The 12,133-nt window shown below is 33.0% G+C and overlaps 1 protein-coding gene across 1 annotated transcript in view; it reads right to left on the reverse strand.

The window, feature by feature from the left end:
• The window catches only part of LOC132754269 (uncharacterized), an 88,003-nt gene that overhangs the window by 53,393 nt on the left and 22,477 nt on the right, over positions 1-12,133 (reverse strand). Inside the window, exons 2-5 of the mRNA XM_060744885.1 lie at positions 11,816-11,925; positions 9,976-10,485; positions 8,056-8,216; positions 7,077-7,308 (exon numbers count right to left, since the gene is read on the reverse strand). Coding sequence (XP_060600868.1) covers positions 7,077-7,308; positions 8,056-8,216; positions 9,976-10,485; positions 11,816-11,912 — 1,000 coding nt within the window. The 5' untranslated portion in view covers positions 11,913-11,925. The remainder of the gene's footprint in view (positions 1-7,076; positions 7,309-8,055; positions 8,217-9,975; positions 10,486-11,815; positions 11,926-12,133) is intronic.

Below are 12,133 nucleotides of genomic sequence, written 5' to 3' on the forward strand. Positions count from 1 at the left end.
GAACAAAAATATCTTTTGAATGGCTTTAGAAAAGGATTTGGACTCCAGTACTCTGGCCAACAGATTAGTTATGAATCAAAAATTTAAAATCTGCCATTTTAAATCCAAAGGTATTAGAGGAAAAATTAATTAAAGAAGTTGAACTGGGTCGGATTTTAGGCCCATTTAATGAAGAACCATTTTCTAATTTAAGAGTCAATCCTCTGGGATAAGTCCCCAAAAAATCGGGGGGTTGGAGATTGATTACTAACCAGTCTCATCCTATAGGCAATGGAGTTAATGATTTTATTGATTCAAAGTATTGTCAGTTCATTACTCCAAGTTTGACAATGTTATTGAAAAAAATTCAAATATTGGGTAAAGGGACTGAACTTGGTAAACAAGATATTTCTTCTGCCTTTAACCTGTGTCCAATTAGGCCAGAGGATTGCCCACTGTTGGGGATCAAATATAAAAACAGATACTGGATACAAAAAATGCTGCCTCAGGGTGCATCAATAAGTTGTGCAATATTTGAACGGTTTTCTTCCTTTATCCAGTGGGCAGTTTCAAATTATACAAAATCTTCTAACATTGATCATTATCTAGATGATTTTATTTTTTTTGGTAAACCTGGAACTAAAGACTGTTCTAAGTTGATGTCGGATTTTAAACATATCTGTGATGACATGAACATTCCACTAAATCCAGATAAGTCTGAGGGTCCAGTTACTGTCCTTACCTATTTAGGTTTTATACTTGATACAGACAAATTGGAAGTCCGTATTCCACTGGAAAAAATAGAGAAGGCTAAAGATTGTATTAATGAAATTATTCATAAGAAAAAGGTCAGGCTAAACAAATTCCAGTCTGTTGTTGGTCTTTTAAATTTCTTTACAAGAGTGATTCCTTCAGGTCGAACATTTAATTGTGGTTTATACAAAGCAATGTCCCAGGCTTAACGCCCAAATCATTTCATTCGAATTTCTTCCTCAAACAAAGGGATTTAATGGTGTGGCTTCATTTTTTAGAGCATTATAATGGTATATCAGTTTTCAGCAACCTTGATTGGGTGTCCGATAAAAAGCTTCATTTATATACTGACTCTGCTGGAAATAGAAATTTGGCCTGTGGAGCTTATTTAGATGGAGAATAGTCAGTTTCTAAATGGCCAGAGTGCTGGAGTGATGAAATTTTCAAAGACATAACCTTTTTGGAATTAATCCCAATTGTTTTGTCATTTTATTTGTGGGATTCCAAATTAAAAGGGAAAAAATCATTATTCATAGAGACAATCAAAGTCTTGTCCAAATTATTAACAATTTATCTTCACACAACAATCGTGTAATGATATTAATGAGACAGTTGTTCTTAAATTGTTGCTGCAAAACATTTCAGATTAAAGCAGTTCATATCGAGTCAAAAGAAAATGGTTATTTGTGATGCCATCAGTCGTCTGCAATATTTACGATTACTATCTTTATTGCCACATAATGCTTGTAAAAGTTCCACTTTCAATTCCACAGGACTTCCAGCATTTTTGTGCCAGCGAAATTGGCCATCTTGTTGATCAGTCTTTGTCTGCCAATACGCATAGAACTTACTGTTTCTGCACTTCAAACCTTTGACAAATTCAGATGTTCACAGTTTAATAATAAAAGTTGGCCCCCGCCATTATTTCATATATTACTCATTACATAGCTTATATGTCATTAAGCGGTTATTGCATACAAAACTGTTAATTGTCATATACATTTTGTATCTGCAATCAGTTTCATAAACAAATTGTATAATTTGACAGATAACACTCAATTTTTTTTAGTCCGCAAACTTCTTGATGGTATATGAATAGATCTCAAAGGCGTAGGGACACTAGACAGACAGTTACCATTAATTTGCTACATCTTCTGGTTCACAACCTCAAATTTGTCTGCTTGTTCCCATTATGAATCAATTTTATTTACAGCGGCATTTATGGTTGAATTTTATGCTCTCTTGAGAGTGAGTGAAATTAACATAATTAGTAAAAAAGAAGATGTATATTTATCTGATTCACACTTGTGTCTTAATATCAGACATTCAAAGACTGATCAATTACATAGAGGTTCCATAGGGAACATTCCATTAGATAGAAATTTGTCCGGTCAATCTCAAGGAAGTAATCCTTAATTATATGGCAGTGCGTCCCACCTCTGGCTACCAATTCCTCTACCATTTAGATGGTTCACCACTTACGCCTTACCAATTTTAGATCTGTTTTAGAAAAAACCTTAAAATATTCAGGTATAGACTGTTCTAGACTCAAAAGTCATTCCTTTCGAATTGGTGGTGCTACTTACTGGATTATGCAAGGCGTTTCAGAAGATGAAGTAAAAAAAATGGGCAGATGCAGCTCAAACTCGTATAAGCTCTATGTGAGGCCATAGTATAGTTAGTCCATGTTATCATTCTTTTGCATTTTTCCATATTAGGTGAACAGTCCAGCCATTCAGTTTGGTTGGTTGGCTCCTCAATTTTACGAGATGCTCATCAGTATGCAAAGTGTAACAGTACATTAGGTGAACATTTACAATTTAATACAATTGGTGTAAACGTTGTTTGGCGCTATAGACCAGGCTTAAAAATTCAGCACCCTTTATAATGATATTCAATTATTAGCCACTGAGCATAATTCTTTGCAGATATTTTGTTTATTCATTGTGGAGGAAATGATTTGGGTCAAAACCAGTCTTTCCTACATTAATTATTCTTTAATGGCGTGTCTTGCAGATTTATTACATTTATTACCAGGTACGAGAACCATTTGGTCTGCTATTCTTCCTAGGCTCCATTATCGAAATGAAGAAAATCATTTCAAGTTAAATAAAGGAAGAAAACCTATCAATAGCACCATGGCACACAACTTCTGATTTTCCAGAGTTTGTACATTCAATCATGTATATATATATATATTCTTTATATGTAAATTTCCAGACATCCGGAATTATGGTGGTCTGCCATATTGCCCCTTGGGATCAGCGCAGCACCAAAAAATTCTCTTGTGCATTGCAAATGTATTTAACAGCCATGGCCAAACACTGCCAAACTTATTTTATATGCATTGATTGACATTCTTAAGAATATAATATTATTAAATTAGTTTTGTATTAATGTTATAAACCTACAGAGATTATTGTAAGACATTGATATTTACAATTACATGTATTATTATTTTATAAAGAAAATAATAATTCAAATATATTATAAAACAGTTAGCTTTACTCTGTTTTTATTATATTGTATATTTAATTGAAACCCTTTCCCTGATGATATAATATATATCAAGTCTTGTCTTTAGATATATTTGTTATCTGGGAGGGAAAATAACTCCTCTTACCTTAATGGTAAAATTTGATATTCATTATCGGTCTTTATAATATGACGTCATAGTTTTATGTGTACTCACGACTAGACATTTCTGGAAACGCAGGGAGGAAGGTCAGACATTCTTTCCTCAGTTTTTAAATTCCCTCCACACCCACCCTTTCTATGGTCTTTTGCTGCTTTCTTTTATTGTCTATTTTCAGATTTGTCCACAACTTGGGGTTCGTCATGGCTGTCGTAACCGTTTCCAAAGTGGCTGCTCATTATGCGGGAACATGGATGCCTCGTATAGTAAAGTGTTTCACAATGGGCTTAGAATCGATGGAATGGATAAAATAGTAGTTTACGACATGAAAGTGTTCAAACTTGTGTAATGAAACATTATTATGTCTTTCAAAGGATTCAGTTTTCCTTTACATACGTACATTTTGATTAGATACCATTAATTGAAAATTATGGCATGGAACATTACTTCTTGTGTACTGTGAACATTATTTATGTCATTGATTTATTGAAAATTAAACCCTTGCATTTAATTGTATGCATATTTAAAATTGTTTAAACTTTTTAATGCCTTACATGTAGACATACTATATTGTTAAAGATTAATGTTTAATCAATTCTTTAATTATAATTGTAACTTAATACAGTAAGCAAGTCTATCCATTTGTAAATATGTAAACTTAAGTGTAGAGATTATTAATTTGACAAAATGTTTGTTATAAGCAAAGCTAGTGTTGTCAATTGTAATCGTATTAATCAGTTTGTTTCTTAATACTGTTTCTAATTCTATATGCAGTAAGCCCATTACTTTCAATTTCTTGAGCAGGCACTTGCGCAGATTTTTAATGCATTTGCAATGTACAAGGGTGTTTAGCAAACACAATTGTTTTTATAATTTTAAACATGATTGGATGTAGCTGTTTCAACAAGATATATTTTCCAAATGTCCGAAGTGAAATATAAATTTCCGATTGTCCGGAATGAAACATAAATTTCCAATTGTCCGGAATGATACATAAATTTCCGATTGTCCGGAATGATACATAAATTTCCGATTGTCCGGAATGATACATAAATTTCCGATTATCCGGAATATGAACAAATTTCCGATTATCCGGTATATGAAAATAAATTTCCGATTATCCGGAATATGAAAATAAATTACCGATTATCCGGAATATAAAATATAAATTTCCGATTGTCTGGGATACTTTATTACTATGTAACGCTCTCCAGTCTGAACAAAATAACTTCTGATTTTCCAGAGTTTGTACATTCAATCATGTATATATATATTCTTTATATGTAAATTTCCGAACATCCGGAATTACGGTGGTCTGCCATATTGCCCCTTGGGATCAGCGCAGCACCAAAAAATTCTCTTGTGCATTGCAAATGTATTTTACAGCCATGGCCAAAGACTGCCAAACTTATTTTATATGCATTGATTGACATTCTTAAGAATATAATATTGTTAAATTGGTTTTGTATTAATGTTATAAACCTACAGATATTATTGTAAGACATTGATATTTACAATTACATGTATTATTATTTTATAAAGAAAATAATAATTCAAATAGATTATAAAACAGTTAGCTTTACTCTGTTTTTATTATATCTTATATTTAATTGAAACCCTTTCCCTGATAATTTAATACATTGTACTTATATAACGTTATATCAATGCAATTTTTTTTATGATGTGTAATAGTATCAGCTATAAGTAAGTTAGAAATATACGAGTTTACACATTGCGCATGTCCAGTAACATATCTGGCCAGCCTCGACATCTATAAGAGTTTTCACGTCTTTTTGTTCTTTAACTTTTTGCGAGATATTCTTGATTATAAAATTACTCAACACAACCAAACAGTGACAATTATATATAGCTCAATCATGATGACTTCGTACCATACTCAATCATAACAAAATGACGTCTTTAATCAATTGGAACTATGGAATTTCTGTTATATTCACATACTTCAAAAATTTACTATTTCAAGTAACTATCTGTCATCAAAACAAAAAGAATCGCCTCCATTACAAAACTCTTTATACACGTCTTCATCATTATAATCTGGTATATGAAATATTCTTTTTAACAACAAATTTATATCTCACACACATTCCAGCAGTAAAAGATCAATTATATATCACTTATGTTGTTCAACATATCAAGTTATAGCTTGATATATTTTTTTCAGTATATTATAATTTGAGCCGTGTCACGACAAAACCAACATAATGGGTTTGCGACCAGCATGGATCCAGACCAGCCGCGCAGTCTGATCAGGATCCATCCTGTTCGCTATCAGTTTCTCTACTTGTAATAGAGTTGGTAAGCGAACAGTATGGATCCTGATCAGACTGCGCGGATGCGCAGGCTGGTCTGGATCCATGCTGGTCGCAAACCCATTATGTTGGTTTTGTCGTGACACGACTCATTTGTATTCCCGCTGTTACTTTGAATAGCCCGACTGATGTTGGTAATGATCTTGACCACAAACGAAAAACCGGTACAAATTCCTACTAGTGATGACGAGGGTGGGATAGATGTGTGTCTGTTTCAGTTCAAAAGTAATTGGAAGAAAACACAATCAATACAATTAACTATTTGCTATATTTTCTAAATGACACGGGCAGCATTTGTACATACTTGAAATCAATAATAGAACTTGTAAAAAATCACAAATGCATCAATAGGTTCATGTTATATCCAAGGAAATATAGCTCTTTTGGAAAAATTTAAATGTGCAAATTTTTATGATAACTATGTGAAATCATAAGTCAAGTTTATAATAGTAGTAGCATGACGTGTGAGCTGTTAAAGTATTATGTATCCAAACATTTTTTGCTTAAAATATATTGTTTGATACCTTTAGGACTACAAAAGCGTTTCATGTTTTTGCATTATTCCAAGTGTATTGTTTTGCCATAGTGATCACATTTTTAAAACCTGAACACAATAAAAAATGCTTCAAATGTAAATTGCAATCTTCAAATGGTTAAAGAGGATTTACTTAGTATCATTCAAATCAATTGCTGATTCATTTGTTACTTGCTATAATCACGCGGTTTTCCAAAACAAATTAAAATTAGCCTATCACATTTTTAAGGATTTCAAATTTATGTACATGATTAAAAAATTATACGTATAACCATAATAATGCATTTTTGCCATGCTTAATGAAAATATTGCATGTATTTTATGAATTCTTTATGTATCTTTTTTTGGACTGATGGAGAAAGGGAAGAATCAATATTTGAGGTTATTTTTATGTTGCATATTCCCATATAATTTGAGTGAGTACTTTTGACGTAAACCGACGGTAAATCTTGTTTCCTTTCTTTAAACCTTAAATTTGGGACGGAATGAATAACATAAAGCATAACATTGTGGTGTTCAGACCGATGAGGCAAAAGCCTTTTAGTCGCCTTCTGTGAGCGAGGAGACCAATAAATCTGGAAAAGATTATTAATGTTTTAATGTCAGGCGCTCAATTTATCCACCAAAATTGGAGATTTCAATGATGATATATGACCACAAACCTCTCCTTGATTCGCCAGACTAAGGAAACAAATAATGAGGACAATTTTTGAAGTATGGAAACACATAATTAAAAATTCGGACATATTGAGTCACAAGTTTAGATGACTTGACAATAGTAACTCCAAAGTATAAGCACCTAGACCCTACGCTTTGTCTGTGCAGATAAACTTGCACTTACCTCTTTTTTGTTTATCATATACCGTACGTGTTATTTGTTCTTCTAACATTTTGTCAAGTTGTTGTTCTATCTCATCTGTATTTAATCCCCTCTCTGTATAAGTCAAAAGGTCTGCAAGTTTGCTCTGATTTGTCATTTTAAGACGTTCTTTGAAATCTTTGTAAGCAAGTTCGCCTTTTGATCTTACTTTTGTCAAAATAGCTTCGTTTTTCTTTGTTGTAATTGTCTCATCCTGTAACAGTGTACTTGCTTTTGTAATCTTTCTATTGTAGATATACATTTTTTGAAGTTGTTTATGTAAACAAACATATATCACATAATCACGGTCCGTAACCGCATACAAAATTATCTTTCAATTTTATTAATTATATAGGTTGCAACAATAAAATAGCCCTTGAGTAAAGTTATATTAAGGACACGTAAAAGGTAGTAATTACTAACAAGATTCACTATCGCTTAACCCATTCAATGTTTTCTTATTATTAATATATATAAGCGATATCCACATATGAATAAATTGAAATTGCGTATACACCTTCTGTTATGGACATTATAATAGTTAGTCCTCGTAATAAAAGAAACCCATATTTTATAAAAATGTACTTGTAATAATTTTACATATTAACCTATATTGACACTAGCAAATTATTTTCTTCAAAGGTTATATTGTCGGCCTAGGTAAGTCGGATGCCGCCTACTATCTAAGCTCTATCACTTGTGGTATAAGAGAGAAACATTTTTTGAAGATATATTTTTCTAAAAAAAAGGGTTTTTCTAAAAAAGGTATCTATGTGACAGACTATATTCTTGACCCAAGTATTTTTGGTTCACATAATATAATGATTCAGGATTATTCCATTTTGTTTCAATTCCTGAAAAAAAAAATCAGCAGACATATAGATTTAATAATTTTAAGATGAATTTTAAATACAAAGGCAATATGCAATGAAGCATATTATAAAAGTAGTTGATATAATACCTTTATGTCCCGTCTGTCAATGCGGGAGAATAATTCGAACCCTGTGTCCAGGTCAATGATTTCATCGGGATTGAGATATGTTTTAAGCTTCCTTGTGCTTTGATCGAAGACTTTTCGCCAAACCTCGATTTCTAGTTCTGTAGATTGTACAGCCATCCTTTCTTTATTAAAATATATTAAAAAAAAAACAACTTAAAAATATCCAAATATATGGAAATATGATTTTGATTTCGTTTCGAGAAGAAAGTAGAAGAAATGTAAATTTATTCACACATTTTTAAGCTTTGACACTGAGCTTATACAAAAGGCATTACAATTTAAACATGGAAATCAATGATCTGCTACAATGATCAGCTGGCAAAGAAATCTAGTGTGGCATACCTAAATATAAAGGAAAATGTCCTGTTGGAATACTCAGCTTGCTAAGCAAAATTTTGTATAAAAATAATCTGTTGAAATAATCTGCTGTTCTGGCAATCTAGCGGGCAATCAGAATAATAGTGAAAAATGCTTTGCAGGATTAATCAGCTGGCTAAGCAATCTAGCAGGCCATTATAAAATAATCTGTAATATCATTTCTGCTGAAATGCCGAGCTGGCATAGCAATCTAGCGGGACATTCCTGAAAACAGTGTATATAATGCTTATATGTATGCTAAGCCGACAGACCAATCCAGCAAAAAATTCTAAAAATTTAAAGTCAAATTTCTCTGCTAGAATGCTCAACTGGCAGAGCAATATAGCGGGGTATGTTCTTAAAAAATGTAAAAAAAAACTCTGCTAGAAAACTCAGCTTGCAGAACAATGTTGCGGTGGATTCTTTAATATAGTATAAAATTGCTCTACTGGAATGCTGAGTTGGCTAAATAATATAGTTGGGTATTCCTAAACTAGGGTATATCGAATCAAAATGCTCTATTCGAATGCTCAGCTGGCTAAACAATCTAGCGGCACATTCTAAAATATTGTGTAAAATGCTCTGCTGGAATAAATTTTATAATTGGAATTGTTTGACATTCAGTTATGGACATTCCAAGTCATCATAACCACGCTATTTTACAAAAATGTAACGTTATAAAGGGCATTTGCTAGATATCATAAATGCAGTGATGGAAACTTAACTTATATAAAGGTTGAAGAAGACCATTTCTGATTATATACACATAAGGTAGCGAAATGGTAAGGCTTCATTTTGGAATGTAATTATTTCATTTGAAAAAAAAACAAACAAACAAAAAACAACAAAAACTTCATATTAACAAAATGTAGGTTATGTAAAAATGTAATATGTTGTTCGATGCTTAAGAAGCGCAACAGTGTTCTAAAGATCTATAAAGGTCGTGTTGGACCCTGTACTTTCATATTTCTTATATGTCTCAAATACCATCGAGTTATTTTTCCGCTTCAAGTATAGCAATGATGATAAGTGCAAACTTCTATTGAACAATATCTATGGTTGAAATCATCTCGTATTCAGAAATAGATATTGTGCTCCGACCCATACAAAACCTTCATAGCTATAACTAAGAAAGAGATGATTGAGTTCTACGCTTGCCCAATCTGATATTGTGATCCATAGCTTTTTTCAACCTAAAACAAGTGACGCTCAGCAGTAGTCCTAGTAAATAAGCCATTATCTAAATATTATGTCTTTTTGTTGGGTCCGAGCTAAAATATACTATTTCAAACTGACCATTCTTCAAAAGTATAGTTTTTCTTTGTATTTAGTGTGGTCATTACATAAATTTACGCTCCCCGTTTATTATATTTTTGTCCTTTTTTTTTTCGAGAAATGACGTCATTGTTATTACTTTGCATAAATATGGACGGATCATCGTTTTGACTCTGTGTATTTTTATAGTTTGAGAGCATACTCTGTTACATAGCTTTGAAACTAAGTTGTGTCTAGGTTGTCTCTTACCTTGTTCTTCTGCCAGTTGCTGCGCCATGTCCGCTTGTTGTTGTATGGGTGTCACAGGCGGTGGTGTAGGAGCCCTATCCGGAGGTGTAGGAGCCCTTGGTGTGGGTGTAGGTGGCGTAGCCAGAGGTGTAGGAGCCCTTGGTGTGGGTGTAGGTGCTCTTTGCATGGATATAGGTGGCATAGTCGTGGGTGTAGGAACCTTTTGCATTGGTGTAGGTCCCCTTATCGGGTGTGTTGGTGCTATTGTCATGGGTGAAGGAAATATTGCTGTAGGTGTATGTGACGTAGGAGGAATCGGAGGTGCCCTTGGCGTGGGTGAAGGGGGCTCAGTCGGGGGTATAGGCGCTCCTGGCGTAGATGAATGTGGCCTAGGTGGTAGTGTACCAACCGAAGACATTATTGGTGTGGTTGTCCTTGGTATAGTTGGCCGCCTGTTACGTAGCGACGATTGGTCATGATCCTTAAGTCTGACAGGTACTTTCGTCTTTTGAGTCGATCGCCTTATATTCTCTGAATATAAATAAATAAAAATATTTTGGTTAAAAAAACCTTTTCATTTTATTCCTCTCAGAATATTTTTATTGTCAAGAACACGAGAACCGAAAACTCCGAAAACCAGAATCAATTTTTTCCCAATAAGTTCATACAAAGTATCCTCTAAAAACCGGAACCTCTGAAATCCGAAAACCGGACGGTTTTCTATGGCTACTTATGTATTCTGCGTATGCTTCATATTTGGGATGGGCGTTTAGATACGGGTTCTTACACAGATTACGGACACAATGGTTGTTAAACAATAAATCATGTATTGTGTCAACAGGCTAATTTTTGGCGTATTAGTACTTTCGACACAAGCGATTTTATGAGTGTTAAGACCATGTTATGTTACAGTTTAGCATCATGGCACATAAGTATGAGGAACCCGAAGTATAAAATGTATATACAGGCTGTCAAGTGGTCCCACACCATAAAATAGGAAAAAAGTAGGAACACGTTTTGCCAAAAAGTAGGAAAATAGTAGAAAAAAGTAATAACATTTACCATAAAAAGTAGGAATATTTAGCTGTCTTACCTAATTAAATACTAAATGATTTGTATTCTTTGATTTAATTAACCTAACAATTGCATACTGATTACATGGTCAATGCACACAATTTATCAATCGACGAAAATTTCGTGAGATGCACACAGTAAGATGTGATTAGATATGATTTGTTTCTAATGAAATAATTATACTGACCTTTATAGCGCAATAGAGTAAACTTCCGGTTTATAATTTTTTAATGTCCTATTTGTCTTTAGTTCCCTTTTTTAAGTTATAAATATTTTCAACATTAATGAAACTATGATTTTTGTTTTTGGATTTTTTAGTATTTTTTGCACTCACTTATTTATATAAAGGCTATATTCTTTTGAATAACATGATTAAAGAACTAATATTCAGAGTTCATTCTGAATTGAAATCAATAAATATCTTTTCAGTGCTGTAAAAGACTATGCAAAACGAAATAAATCAGTGTTTCTAAGTTGTAGACAATTTTGAAAGCACTTAAATTTTATTATAATTATACTTCATGTAGCAATTTTCAAGCTTTACTGGTTGCGTGAGACCTAAAATACCCCAACTGGTATTGCTTTAGGCACCTGAGTAGCATCACTGACGTTCTGTAAGCTAGCTGGATAGATTCATTACATAAAGCAAATATTAAATCTTAACATCCTTATTGGGTTTCGAACCCATAACGTAGTGTTTGATGTCAACGGCCATAATGACTTGGCCACGGATGTCCCTTACTGTCAAACTTATTCACATAAATATATAAAAATAGATTCACTTTACCGTTTGGAAAACATTTCGCGCATGCTATAACAAATCCGGCAAAAGCGACGAGAAAAGCAATAATAAAGCCAAATGTTTGCGTGTCTACCAAATCCATGGTTTCTGTGGATCTGCAAAAGAAAGATACCATCATAAACTTTAATTCATAAAAGCAAATGCACCTTATTTAATCATATTGCAATTATGCGGTTCCTTTAGCCAAGATATTATTGACAAGTTTATCATTTTCAGGTAATGGCTTTACTCCAATTCCCCTATAAAGGTGTCATTATTGTTTGCTTTTCTTGCGATCCCTATTGCTCATCAAATACAAACTTG

The sequence above is a fragment of the Ruditapes philippinarum genome, unplaced genomic scaffold, assembly GCF_026571515.1.
Source record: "Ruditapes philippinarum isolate M1 unplaced genomic scaffold, ASM2657151v2 ctg2880_1_1_1_1, whole genome shotgun sequence".
Lineage (NCBI taxonomy): Eukaryota > Metazoa > Mollusca > Bivalvia > Venerida > Veneridae > Ruditapes > Ruditapes philippinarum.